Source organism: Aethalodelphis obliquidens, unplaced genomic scaffold, assembly GCF_003676395.1.
Source record: "Aethalodelphis obliquidens isolate GAN/ISIS:26980383/991018 unplaced genomic scaffold, ASM367639v1 scaffold21, whole genome shotgun sequence".
In the NCBI taxonomy this organism is placed as follows: domain Eukaryota; kingdom Metazoa; phylum Chordata; class Mammalia; order Artiodactyla; family Delphinidae; genus Aethalodelphis; species Aethalodelphis obliquidens.
In genome coordinates this window covers 14742866-14757525 of record NW_020837965.1, presented here as the reverse complement: position 1 = coordinate 14757525, position 14660 = coordinate 14742866, and the positions used below count along the sequence as shown (strand labels likewise).

The following is a 14660-nucleotide window of genomic DNA, read 5'->3' as shown; positions in this document are numbered from 1 at the left end:
TTTTTTTTTGCGGTACGCGGGCCTCTCACTGCTGTGGCCTCTCCCGTCGCGGAGCACAGGCTCCGGATGCTCAGGCTCAACGGCCATGGCTCACGGGCCCAGCCGCTCCGCGGCATGTGGGATCTTCCCGGACCGGGGCATGAACCCATGTCCCCTGCATCGGCAGGCGGACTCTCAACCACTGCACCACCAGGGAAGCCCTAGAATTCATTTTAATAGACATTGTAAGCACAGTATCCAATCTCATATGATCATGCTGGGCTCTTTTATTATGAGAATCACAGGAAGCAGAGCCTGAGGCTACAGAACAGTCATGGGAGGTAGCTAAGGCTGGGGACAGTGCCAACGCTATTGTTTATGGAATGTTCTCTCCACCTTTATCTGCGGTATGCAGTTGGTATTGACTTTTGAGAAACTACTCCTTCGCCCCGATCTCCCAGCTGGAAAAAAACCTGTCGTAATGACATCTGGCTAGGAAAAAAGGGATCAAAGATGCATAAGGAAAGAAAATTATGAGACCTTATTTTATAAGTAGTTTCGGGCCTGTCTGTTAGATCTGTCAGAGGGAAGAGTGTCATACTTTTTCGAGGTCATCATCTTTTATCTCCGGGAAGAGCTCAGTGAGCTCCGAAAGTGTCTATCCTTTTTGCCATCGATTGCTAATGTGGAGTCTACTTAGCTTTTAAGGAAATGTCTTTTCAACTTTAGAGATCTTTATGAATAAATACTACTCACCAAAAATTAAGATAACATTTGTTTGTGGTGGTATCACTTTCCGTTTATGTTTTGTTTCCTTCTTAAAGAGGAAGAAAGTAAATTGTTTTTTTCCAACTTTTAGGGATATTACTTAAGGAGTTTTTAGACATTGTAAGGAAAAAGAAGGAAGCTCAACTATATCGGAATGAAATAAGACACATCTTCACAGCTTTTGACAGGCACTGTAAGTATCTTTAAAGTGTTTTGATATAAGAAATGGCTGTTAAGGAACTGTGAATGGGAACATACTCAGTAACTAAAATAATATACTTGGAAGGTTATTTTACTGTATTCGTTAGCTATTACCTTAGATGTTGGTGTACATTTTTTTTTCTCCATCACAATCTTAAATTCTTGACATTTACGATGGGTGAAATAATATCTACAGTTATATAATTATACAATACTTATGATTTGCCTGCAGTGTAATGGGGACAACAGAAGGGCTGGCCGTGCGGGGATATAGGTGAAGAGCTACTTATGGAAGTTTGTGAGAACATGAGGCCTTTTTTTCCGACTCCTCCTTTGACCCACACATAATTGGAGGAATTGTTTTCCCACGCTGGGGTGGCCCAGAGGAGTAGCTTCAGACCCCCTCCCCACAGAACACAGGGTTGAAAGACTTGTGGAGTCCAGGTTCAGTATTTTGGCTTCTGTAATGGTTTTCCTCTAAATAATAATATAGTTCTAATACCAAGCAAGAAAAAAATGTGAATTTTGAAGAATGAATTATTTTGGCAATTCACAAAGACTTGAAGCCTAATGCCATTGTTGCAGTGTCTGTCCCTTAGTCCTTTACCTGGGACTCAGGGAATCAGCAAATCATGGGGCTGGAAGAAACCTGCAGGAGCATCTGGGGCTGTACTGAGGGAGAGTATTACTAGATTCTCAAATTCTTCCAACAAGACAATCTCAGATTACCTTATATGTAAAATCAACTATAATTTACTGCTTTTCTCCTACTAATAGATTAAAGTCTCATGCATATGTTATGGCTGAAATAGCAGTTCATGGGGCTGATAGAAGTGTGTGAATATTATGTATTCTGTTTTCAAATAGATCATGGATATTTAACTCTGGAAGATTTCAAGAAAGCATTTAAGCAGGTGGCTCCCAAGTTATCGGAAAGGATTATTCTCGAGGTATTCAGGTAAGGTGCCAAAATCTTTATGTATAACCCACCCCTTGATTTACCATTTGCTTTTACAAGTTTTCAGTTTTATGGAGAACACTCATTTATGCTTATTTTTCGCTAGTAAACATTTTCATCTCACAGCATATTGTCATGATCCAGGAGAGAATTTTTTTTTTTTTTTGCGGTACGCGGGCCTCTCGCTGTTGTGGCCTCTCCCATTGCGGAGCACAGGCTCCGGACGCTCAGGCTCAGCGGCCATGGCTCACGGGCCCAGCTGCTCCGCGGCATGTGGGATCTTCCCGGACCGGGGCACGAACCCGTGTCCCCTGCATCGACAGGCGGACTCTCAACCACTGTGCCACCAGGGAAGCCCCAGGAGAGAATTTTATAGTTAGCTATTAGTCCATCTACACCTTGACAGTGGGCTCTAAAGTGGGTGGAGTGCTTGTATACTAGGAAGGTGCAAAAATCATTTGTTAGTAGGGGTGGAGAGGAGCAGAAAGGAAGTAGAACTTCTTTGTATATTTATGTATTGACCAACCTCCCCCCCGAAGCTTTATTAATATTTAATATGGATGCTGGTGTTCTCCCATGGTCTGTATTACATCAGACATGGGTTACAAATGGTCCTTGAGTCGTCTGGAGAGTAGAGTTGGGTTGATCAGTGGTGGCCCCTCCTTCGTTTGTTTTCAAAGTTATAGACCCATGTTGCAGTTCACACACACCTGATAAAGTAGATTTAAAGACTATATTATGTTTTCTTTATAAACTAATTCTGACAAAATGGCAAGTGGCTTAAAAGCAGTTTCCGTTAGGGAACTGCAGATTGAAAGTAGTAAGAATAGTGTAAGCACATGCTTGCAGAGAAAATTGCAGAGTTGCCTCTTCTCTGACTGCTAACATGAGTTCCTCATCAACCCTGTTACCAGGTGTGTTAATTAGGGTTTCATACAGCAGTAAGAGCCAGAAAACCCAGAACAACAAAGCTCAAAAAAGAGAGCAGTAAACACAGGAGAGTCCAGGGCTGACTTGACGGCAGCACAGCTGTGAAGGACCCAGATTCCTCCCCTCTTGTTGTTCGGCTGCCTCAGCATCTGGCTTCTCCCTCTTGCTTCAAGATGGCTCCCGAGGTTTCAGCCATCACACCTGAATTCCAGCTAGGTAGGCCAAAAGGGAGCAGAAGATATGCCCCTCCTTTTAAGGCTATCCATTATTTCTTCCTACATCGCAGTGACCAAAACTTAGTTCCAAGGCCACGAATAGCTACAAGGGGGAGGTGGGTCTGGAAAATGTAGTCCCTGCTTTGGGCAGTCATGTGCACTCAAATGGAGTTTCTGATACTGAGGAAGAAGGAGAGAACAGATACTGGGGGACATCTGGCAGGTGTTCCCATGTGGATAAAGTAATTTCGTGAAATCTGACCGGAAGCCAGCCCTGCTCAGTAGGAATTATCAAGCAGGTTATTTGAAATAAAGATCTGCACTCACTGTCATTAACAGTGACATATATGAAATTCTTTTGCTGCATCATTTGCAAGCAGATTATTGAGCAAGCTATTGAAGAGCAAAGGAGTTCAAGCCAGGCACAGACAAAGTGCCTGAGGCCAGTATTACTTAGGTGTTTCCAGAACATCAAGACCTTTAAAATATAGTAGCATCTTTGTGCACATTTTGTGATGAGAAGAGTAATCAAAGTCAATGTATTTCTACCACATGCTGGTGGTTTTTTCACAAAAAGAATTACTTCATTTTACTTTTACAAAAAGACGTGTGTCGGTCTTCCCTGGTGGCGCAGTGGTTAAGAATCCTTCTGCCAATGTGGGGGACACGGGTTCGAGCCCTGGTCCGGGAAGATCCCACATGCTGCGGAGCAACTAAGCCCGTGCACCACAACTACTGAGCCTGTGCTCTAGAGCCCACGAGCCACAACTACTGAGCCTGCGCACCACAACTACTGAAGCTGGCGTGCTTAGAGCCCGTGCTCCACAACAGGAGAAGCCACCGCAATGAGAAGCCCGTGCACCGCAACAAAGAGTAGCCCCCGCTCGCCGCAACTAGAGAAAGCCCGTGCACAGCAATGAAGACCTAATGCAGCCAAAAATAAATAAATAAAATTTAAAAAGACAAGTGTCCAAATTTGCTGACCTTTTTGTGTTAAATGGTTTCAGGAGGTGCCCCCTTGTACCACATGTATAATTTTGAAAAATCCACTTAAATATAGCCATTCAAGATAGAAGCAGTCTTTTAACAGTGAGTGGGAAGGTAACTGCTTCTCAAAAGAAATCTACGTTATTGGGAGAGCATTTTTGAAAATAGACATTTGGCAATGTGATTCTGTTTTAAAAAATGTGTACGCCTATTGAAACCTTCATACCTGCATGTTTAATAAGTTAAAAATGGAATGTTCTAATCTGGTGAAAAAAGTCGTACAAAGTTTCAGTGGTTTAAGAAAAAAAAAAAAGTCATGAAGAACCTAGGAGCAAGACGGGAATAAAGACACAGACCTACTAGAGAATGGACTTGAGGATATGGGGAGGGGGAAGGGTAAGCTGTGACAAAGTGAGAGAGTGGCATGGACATATATATACTACCAAACGTAAAATAGATAGCTAGTGGGAAGCAGCCGCACAGCACAGGGAGATCAGCTCAGTGGTTTGTGACCACCTAGAGGGGTGGGATAGGGAGGGTGGGAGGGAGGGAGACGCAAGAGGGAAGAGATATGGGAACATATGTATATGTATAACTGATTCACTTTGTTATAAAGTAGAAACTAACACACCATTGGAAAGCAATTATACTCCAATAAAGATGTTTAAAAAAATGTAAAATATTTAAAGTAAACTCATAAGAGCTTATTTTTATTATAAAGTAAATAAAACTCTTAGAACAGTTTCTGGTAAACAGTAGGAACTCAATAAATGTAAACTATTTTATTTTTAATCACATAACTGCCCAGATAATCCATAAAATTTATTAATCATCCTCTAAAAATAATAATAATAATAATAAATAAATAAATAAAATAAAAATTCAAAAGAAAAGTTTCAGTGGTTTGAGAGCACAGTTTTTAAAAGTATAAAAATTCGGTAGCTTTGATAAGTTTTCAAGAGCAACTAATTGGTATCAGGAGTGATGGATATTTATTAGCTGAATTTCAATTAACAATACCAACAAACTAATTTAAAAAAAAAACCCTTAAGCTTTTTCATTATCAGAGGATGGAATTAAAAACAGGGATTCGGTGTCATGATACCCTTTTCCCATTTAGATCTACATACCTTTGTGAGGTCTCTCTGACAGCCGTTAAGACCAAATAGTAAAACAAACTGAACTTCAAATTGCTGAATCACAAAGGATTCAACCGAGATGTTCAGAAATAATAAAGTATGTGAAATCACATTGTTCTTGTTAGATGTTATTAATAATTTCAAGTGATGGCAAAAAGTCATTTGCCATTAATGAATAAAATGTTTTTACCTTTAATTACTTAGAAATTTCTGTATTACATTTTATAATGAACATAACATATTAATATTGTGGCACATGTCCGTATAATCTATACATAAATATATTCATATGCCCACAAATCTTGTACTTCCCAGGATTGCGATTAAAAACCGTTTAGAGACTACTACAGTAAACAGCCAAACAAGGCATTTTAGCTACTGAGCATGCCCTGCTTAAAGTCTCATTTGTATTATCATTTATAGCACCACAATCCCTAAGCCAGAATAAATGATGCATGATAAGAATTAAATGAAGTTGTGACACCAAAAGAGAGAAAAATATTTCCTCTGAGTGTAAATTGAAGTTGGCCAGAGAAACAGAGATGTCTAACTTCCACATGTCTCTGTTTCAGTGGTACAAATAATTTTCAAGAATAAGGAAAAGAAGGATTTCCCTGGTGGTCTAGTGGTTAAGACTCTGCGTTTCCACTGCAGGGGGCATGGGTTCGATCCCTGGTCGGGGAACTAAGATCCTGCATGCTGTGCGGCGTGGCCAAAAAAAAAAAAAAGAAAGAATAAGGAAAAGAAGAGCAGCTGCTGGGGCCGTTAGTGATGATGCAAATTACATAATGTTTCTAAGGTTAGACACCGTGTGAGAAGCTTGAATAGCTTTGACTTAATTCACATTTAAGTGTGAATGGAGTTCATTCCCAGGTTCACAGTTACTCAGAAGAAAGCTGATATATGAAGACCACTATAAAAAGGCATCCAGAGAGGGAGACTTCCAATACGACCAGAGTCAGCTGTGGTTTGAATGATGAAAGAAGTTTTCACAATCTTCAATTCTTAGATTGCCGGATTCTTCCCAAAGAAACTTCTAGGACCAAGAGTAGTCTCTTTCCAGAAGGCTTGTGATACTTGCTCATATCACACCTTCATTTTATAAGACAAACCAACCAACCACAACAATAAAACCAACTAAACACCCAAAACAAACCTTCCAGAAAGACAGACTTGAAGCATAAGACATCAAAGAATCATTTCATCTTGTAACTTGATGGAAACACTGGAGTATCATTCATTAAATCTGAGGGCTTTACAAGAAGTAAATGAGATATGTTTATAAAGTTTGTGAATTGTTGGCTAACTACTCTGGTGGTGTTTACTTATAGCGATTATTTCATGAATAAAAGCAACGTGGTTTTTAAAAAATATGTATATTGTCAGTATTCGTAATATTCATAACCTGTTCTGCTATCATAACCTTTTAAAAAAAATCTTAGTTCTATAGTTAAATGGATTCAAAGCTCACCTCCAGGCTTTGTGCTATAGTTTCTGCTAAGCTGAAGTCTATCCTCTAGGTAGGGTTCATAAGAACTATATTCCCTGGTGTCTTCCATGTTCAACAATGTTTATCTGAGCCATTGTCCTTGAATAAAAACATATAATAGATTGAACATTAACATTTTTAAAAAATTAATTAATTTAGGGGCTAGCCTGGTGACGCAGTGGTTAGGAATCCGCCTGCCAATGGAGGGGACACGGGTTCAAGCCCTGGTCTGGGAAGATCCCACATGCCGCAAAGAAACTAAGCCCACGAGCCACGACTGCTGAACCCCACACGCCTAGAGCCCGTGCTCCGCAACAAGCGAAGCCACTGGAAGGAGAAGCCGGCGCACCACAACTAAGAGTAGCCCCTGCTCACCGCAACTACAGAAAGCCCGTGCCCGGCAACGAAGACCCAACGTAGCCAAAGATAAATTATTTTTTATTTGTGGTGTGTGGGCTCAGTAGTTGTGGCTCGCGGGCTTAGTTGCTCCGCGGCATGTGGGATCTTCCCAGACCAGGGCTCGAACTTGTGTCCCCTGCATTGGCAGTAGGTTTCTTAACCACTGCGCCACCAGGGAAGTCCAAACATTAACATTTTTGAATCACATTCTTTTTCTTTGAAAATGCTGATTGTGCTTATGTTGGAAGTCCTTTTAAATTGTTTAATTTCTATTTCTTTTGCTCAAATTGTTCACCATGTTTCTCAGTATATTTTCAGCAGTGTCTGTTCTCCTTTGTGCTGTGTCCAATGTGGCTTTTTTGTTGTTGTTATGGGTTTTTTTTAATATCTTTATTGGAGTATAATTGCTTTACAATGTTGTGTTAGTTTCTGCTGTATAACAAAGTGAATCAGCTATACGTATATATGTATTCCCATATCCCCTCCCTCTTGCGTCTCCCTCCCACCCTCCCTATCCCACCCCTCTAGGTGGTCACAAAGCACTGAGCTGATCTCCCTGTGCAATGCAGCTGCTTCCCACTAGCTATTTTACAGTTGGTAGTGTATATATGTCCATGCCACTCTCTCACTTCGTCCCAGCTTACCCTTCCCCCTCCCTGTGTCCTCAACCCATTCTGTACGTCTGCATCTTTATTTCTGTCCTGCCCCTATGTTCATCAGAACCATTTTTTTTTTTTAGATTTCATATATATGTGTTTGCATACAATATTTGTTTTTCTCTTTCTGACTTACTTTACTCTGTATGACAGACTCTAGGTCCATCCACCTCACTACAAATAACTCAGTTTTGTTTCTTTTTATGGCTGAGTAATATTCCATTGTATATATATGCCACATCTTCTTTATCCATTCGTCTGTCGATGGACACTTAGGTTGCTTCCGTGTCCTGGCTATTGTAAATAGTGCTACAGTGAACATTGTGGTACATGTCTCTTTTTGAATTATGGTTTTCTCAGGGTATATGCCCAGTAGTGGGATTACTGGGCCATACGGTAGTTCTATTTTTAGTTTTTTAAGGAACCTCCATACTGTTCTCCATAGTGGCTGTATCAATTTACATTCCCACCAACAGTGCAGGAGGGTTCCCTTTTCTCCACACCGTCTCCAGCATTTATTGTTTGTAGATTTTGTGATGATGGCCATTCTGACCGGTGTGAGGTGATACCTCATTGTAGTTTTGATTTGCATGTCTCTAATGATTAGTGATGTTGAGCATCCTTTCATGTGTTTGTTGGCAATCTGTATATCTCCTTTGGAGAAATGTCTATTTAGGTCTTCTGCCGATTTTTGGATTGGGTTGTTTGTTATTTTGATATTGAGCTGCATGAGTTGCTTATATGTTTTGGAGATGAATCCTTTGTCAGTTGCTTCATTTGCAAAAATTTTCTTCCATTCTGAGGGTTGTCTTTTGGTCTTGTTTCTGGTTTCCTTTGCTGTGCAAAAGCTTTTAAGTTTCATTATGTCCCATTTGTTTATTTTTGGTTTTGTTTCCGTTTTTCTAGGAGGTGGGTCAAAAAGGATCTTGCTGTGATTTATGTCTAAGAGTGTTCTTCCTATGTTTTCCTCTGAGAGTTTTATTGTGTCTGGTCTTATATATTTAGGTCTTTAATGCATTTTGAGCTTATTTTTGTGTATGGTGTTAGGAAGTGTTCTAATATCATTCTTTTACATGTAGCTGTCCAGTTTTCCCAGCACCACTTATTGAAGAGGCTGTCTTTTCTCCATTGTATATTTTTGCCTCCTTTATCAAAGATAAGGTGACCGTATGTGTGTGGGTTTATCTCTGGGCTTTCCATCCTGTTCCATTGATCTATATTTCTGTTTTTTTGCCAGTACCATATTGTCTTGATTACTGTAGATTTGTAGTATAGTGTGAAGTCAGGGAGCCTGATTCCTCCAGCTCCATTTTTCTTTCTCAAGATTGCTTTGGCTATTCAGGGTCTTTTGTGTTTCCATACAAATTGTGAAGTTTTTTGTTCTAGTTCTGTGAAAAATGCCATTGGTAGTCTAATAGGGATTACATTGAATCTGTAGATTGCTTTGGGTAGTATAGTCATTTTCACAATGTTGATTCTCCAGATCCAAGACCATGGTATCTCTCTCCATTTGTTTGTATCATCTTTAATTTCTTTCGTCAGTGTCTTATAGTTTACTGCATACAGGTCTTTTGTCTCCTTAGGTAGGTTTATTCCTAGATATTTTATTCTTTTTGTTGAAATGGTAAATGGGAGTGTATCCTTAATTTCTCTTTCAGATATTTCATCATTGGTGTATAGGAATGCAAAACATTTCTGTGCATTAATTTTGTATCCTGCTACTTTACCAAATTCATTGATTAGCTCTAGTAGTTTTCTGGTGGCATCTTTAGGATTCTCTATGTATAATATCATGTCATCTACAGCTTACTTCTTCTTTTCCAATGTGGATTCCTTTTATTTCTTTTTCTTCTCTGATTCCTGTGGCTAAAACTTCCAAAACTATGTTGAGTAACAGTGGTGAGAGTGAGCAACCTTGTCTTCTTCCTGATCTTAGTGGAAATTGTTTCAGTTTTTCACCACTGAGAATGATGTTGGCTGTGGGTTTGTCATATATGGCCTTTATTATGTTGAGGTAAATTCCCTCTATGCCTACTTTCTGGAGCGTTTTTATCATAAATGGGTGTTGAATTTTGTTGAAAGCTTTTTCTGCATCTATTGAGATGATCATATGGTTTTTATCCTTCAGTTTGTTAATATGGTGTATCACATTATTGATTTGTGTATATTGAAGAATCCTTGCATTCCTTGGATAAACCCCACTTGATCATGGTGTATGATCCTTTTAATGTGCTGTTGGATTCTGTTCGCTAGTATTTTGTTGAGGATTTTTGCATCTGTGTTCATCAGTGATATTGGCCTGTAGTTTTCGTTTTTTGTGACATCTTTGTCTGGTTTTGGTATCAGGGTGATAGTGGCCTCATAGAATGAGTTTGGGTGTGTTCCTCCCTCTGCTATCTTTTGGAAGAGATTGAGAAGAATAGGTGTTAGCTCTTCTCTAAATGTTTGGTAGAGTTAGCCTGTGAGGCCATCTGGTCCTGGGCTTTTGTTTGTTGGAAGATTTTTTTTTTTTTTCCCCCCCGGTATGCAGGCCTCTCACTGTTGTGGCCTCTCCCATTGCGGGATGCACAGGCTCAGCGGCCATGGCTCACAGGTCTAGCCGCTCTGTGGCGTGTGGGATCTTCCCGGACCGGGGCACGAACCCGTGTCCCCTGCATCGGCAGGCAGACTCTTAACCACTGCGCCACTAGGGAAGCCCCCTGTTGGAAGATTTTTAATCACAGTTTCAATTTCAGTGTTTGTGATTGATCTGTTTATATTTTCTATTTCTTTCTGGTTCAGTCTTGGAAGGTTGTGCTTTTCTAAGAATTTGTCCATTTCTTCCAGGTTGTCCATTTTATTGGCATATGGTTGCTTGTAGTAATCTCTCATGATCCTTTGTATTTCTGCAGTGTCAGTTGTTACTTCTCCCTTTTCATTTCTAATTCTGTTGATTTGAGTCTTCTCCCTTTTTTTCTTGATGAGTCTGGCTAATGGTTTATCAATTTTGTTTATCTTCTCAAAGAACCAGCTTTTAGTTTTATTGATCTTTGCTATCCTTTCCTTCATTTCTTTTTCATTTATTTCTGATCTGATCTTTATGATTTCTTTCCTTCTGCTAACTTTGGGGGTTTTTGGTTCTTCTTTCTCTAATTGCTTTAGGTGTAAGGTTAGGTTGTTTATTTGAGATGTTTCTTGTTTCTTGAGGTAGGATTGTATTGCTATAAACTTCCCTCTTAGAACTGCTTTTGCTGAATTGCATAGGTTTTGGGTCATCATGTTTTCATTGTCATTTGTTTCTAGGTATTTTTTGATTTCCTCTTTGATTTCTTCAGTAATCTCTTGGTTATTTAGTAGCGTATTGTTTAGCCTCCATGTGTTTGTAGTTTTTACAGATATTTTTCTGTAATTGATATCTAGTCTCATAGTGTTGTGGTTGGAAAAGATAGTTGATACGATTTCAGTTTTCTTAAATTTACCAAGGCTTGATTTGTGTCCCAAGTTATGATCTGTCCTGGAGCATGTTCCATGAGCACTTGAGAAGAAAGTGTATTCTGTTGTTTTTGGATGGAATGTTGTATAAATATCAATTAAGTCCATCTTGTTTAATGTGTCATTTAAAGCTTGTGTTTCATTATTTATTTTCATTTTGGATGATCTGTCCATTCGTGTAAGTGGGGTGTTAAAGTCCCCAACTATTATTGTGTATCTGTCGAGTTCCCCTTTTATGGCTGTTAGCATTTGCCTTATGTTTTGAGGCAAATGCTCCTATGTTGGGTGTGTAAATATTTCCAATTGTTATATCTTCTTGGTTTGATCCCTTGATCATTATGTAGTGTCCTTCTTTGTCTCTTGTAATAGTCTTTATTTTAAAGTCTGTTTTGTCTGATATGAGAATTGCTACTCCAGCTTTCTTTTGATTTCCATTTGCATGGAATATCTTTTTCCATCCCGTCACTTTCAGTCTGTATGTGTCCCTAGGTCTGAGGTGGGTCTCTTGTAGACAGCATATTTATGGGTCTTGTTTTTGTATGCATTCAGCCAGGCTATGTCCTTTGGTTGGAGCATTTAATCCATTTACATTTAAGGTAATTATCAATATATATGTTCCTATTACCATTTTCTTAATTGTTTTGGGTTTGTTATTGTAGGTCTTTTCCTTCTCCTGTGTTTCCTGCCTAGAGAAGTTCCTTTAGCATTTGTTGGAAAGCTGGTTTGGTGGTGCTGAATTCTCTTAGCTTTTGCTTGTCTATAAAGGGTTTAATTTCTCTGTTGAATCTCAGTGAGATCCTTGCTGAGCAGAGTAATCTTGGTTGTAGGTTTTTCCCTTTCATCACTTTAAACATGTCCTGCCACTCCCTTCTGGGTTGTAGAGTTTCTGCTGAAAGATCAGCTGTTAACTTTATGCAGTTCCATTGTATGTTATTGGTTGCTTTTCCCTTGATGCTTTTAATATTTTTTCTTTGTATTTAATTTTTGATAGTTTGATTAATATGTGTCTTGGAGTGTTTCTCCTTGGATTTATCCTGTATGGGATTCTCTGTGCTCCCTGGAGTTGATTGACTATTTCCTTTCCTATGTTAGGGAAGTTTTCAACTATAATCTCTTCAAATATTTTCTCAGACCCTTTCTTTATCTCTTCTTCTTCCGGGACTCGTATAATTCGAATGTTGGTGCGTTTAATGTTGTCCCGGAGATCTCTGAGACTGTCTTTAATTGTTTTCATTCTTTTTTCTTTATTCTGCTCTGTGGTAGTTATTTTCAATATTTTATCTTCCAGGTCACTTATCTGTTCTTCTGCCTCATTTATTCTGCTATTGATTCCTTCTAGAGAATTTTTAATTTCATTTATTGTGTTGTTCATCATTGTTTGTTTGCTCTTTAGTTCTTCTGGGTCCTTGTTAAATGTTTCTTGTAGTTTCTCCATTCTGTTTCCAAGATTTTGGATCATCTTTACTGTCATTACTCTGGATTCTTTTTCAGCTGGCTGCCTATTTGCACTTCATTTGTCTGGTCTGGTGGGTTTTTGCCTTGCTTCTTCATCTGCTGTGTGTTTCTCTCTGTTCTCATTTTGCTTAACTTACTGTGTTTGGGGTCTCCTTTTTGCAGGCTACAGGTTCGTAGTTCCCATTGTTTTTGGTGTCTGCCCCCAGTGGGTAAGGTTGGTTCAGGGGCTTGTGTAGGCTTCCTGGGGAAGGGGACCGGTGCCTGTGTTCTGGTGGGTGGGGCTGGATCTTTCTGGTGGGCACGGCTGCATCCGGTGGTGTGTTTTGGGGTCTCTGTGAACTTAGTATGACTTTAAGCAGCCTCTCTGCTAATGGGTGGGGTTGTGTTCCTGTCTTGCTAGTTGTTTGGCATGGGGTGTCCAGCACTGGAGCTTGCTGGCTGTTGAGTGGAGCTGGGTCTTAGCGTTGAGACAGAGATCTCTGGGCGAGCTCTAGCTGATTGATATTATGTGGGGCCTGGAGGTGTCTGGTGGTCCAGTGTCCTGAACTCGGCTCTCCCACCTCAGAGGCTCAGGCCTGACACCAGGCAGGAGCACCAAGACCTATTTTGGAAGTCTGAGGTCTTCTGCTAGCGTTCAATAGGTGTTCTGTAGGAGTTGTTCCACATGTAGATGTATTTTTGATGTATTTGTGGGGAGGAAGGTGATCTCCACGTCTTACTCCTCCGCCATCTTGAAGCACTCCCTCTGTTATGGTTTTATTTTCTCCTTATGTTTCTTTCTTGAGCTATATCTACTGATGTTTCATTTTGTTATTTTGCTGTATCTTGTTATTTTACAGTATCTCCCCTAAGCCTTTCTGTATCTACTTTCATCTCTCGTTTTATGGAGGTGTTTGCTTTATTGGGGAAAGTAGTTTTTGAGGTTTTATTTTTAATGGTTGATTGCTTGGGGGTTGCTAATTATAGCATTTTTCATGTAAATTAAGAAATCAAGTTTTTTAACGAGGGATGGGTTTTGAGGAATGTTTCTTTCTTAAAGCAAGAGGTGATATCTTATGTAAAAAACAAAAATTGGTACTACTTTATATTACCTCTGAAAGTATTTTTAAAAAGGCTTAATGTTTTTAAATTTTGAGATTCCTTTCAGTGTTTAAAACTTACAACGTTGCTTTCCACTTAGAGCTGATAATCATTACTTGTGTACCTCTGCACTGAAATAACTAAAGCTAATAAATATCATGGATGACGTTTCATTATTATTAAGAAATTCTCAGGAAATTCTCTTGAAGAACTTTCTTTTCTTTTGTCTTACCCACTACAAATGGCAGAAGTTTAAGAGGTGCGAGAACTGAGTAGTGCTCTTTGTCCAGTGGAATGAATCTGAGCTAACAGGCTGTTTCTAGCACTGAAAGTTTAAAACAAAAAACATCTTTTCTTCTTTAAGACTAATAGAACATTATAAAAACTTCGTAGTACTTTTTTTTTTTTCTTAAACATTCAAAAATCTTTAGTGAATCTAAAAAGTAGTTAAAACTATTCAACCTGGCTCTCCAACATCTGGTCCCCTTCCCAAACTCATCTTTCATTCATCATCCCAAATTCCTGTATTTCCCTTTGCCTAATGCTTGTTCCTTTGAATATGTGATGTGTATCTATCCTGCATTCTGTTGCTCTTGCCAGCAATGCCTTTCTCTACTTCTTACCTGTCCAAATTAGACCTATCTTCCAAGACCCTGCTCAACAAATACCCACAAAAAAGTCTTTTTTTCTTTACATTGAACAGCCTTTTCTCCTTTCTCTGAATTTTGATAGTACTGTGGTTGTGTAATTGTTTCAGTTGTCTACTCAATAAACAAAACTACAGTGTTTACGATTATCTCCATAAAATACTACAAGCTCTTTGAGTTTACAAGTTTATCTGTAACTTCCACTGTTCTCAGCATGTTGCCTTATGCATTCTAGTTACTTAATAATTGTTGGTCCATTGTCACTTACTCCAAATACCCAGTAACA

At 39.3% G+C, this 14660-nt stretch overlaps 1 protein-coding gene across 13 annotated transcripts in view; it reads left to right on the top strand.

The window, feature by feature from the left end:
- The window catches only part of EFCAB11 (EF-hand calcium binding domain 11), a 188133-nt gene that overhangs the window by 17944 nt on the left and 155529 nt on the right, over nucleotides 1-14660 (top strand). For 10 of the 13 annotated variants that reach the window (XR_003435604.1, XM_027120299.1, XM_027120301.1 and 7 more), the window contains exons 5-6: nucleotides 839-940; nucleotides 1816-1906. Coding sequence is in view for 12 of the 13 variants with exons in the window: in XM_027120299.1 (XP_026976100.1) it covers nucleotides 839-940; nucleotides 1816-1906 (193 nt within the window). In the remaining variant the exon portion in view is untranslated. Of the gene's footprint in view, nucleotides 1-838; nucleotides 941-1815; nucleotides 1907-3685; nucleotides 3731-5749; nucleotides 5799-5831; nucleotides 6094-14660 lie in introns of those variants that run through there. The other 3 variants (XM_027120304.1, XM_027120306.1, XM_027120309.1) reach the window with 3 other exon arrangements.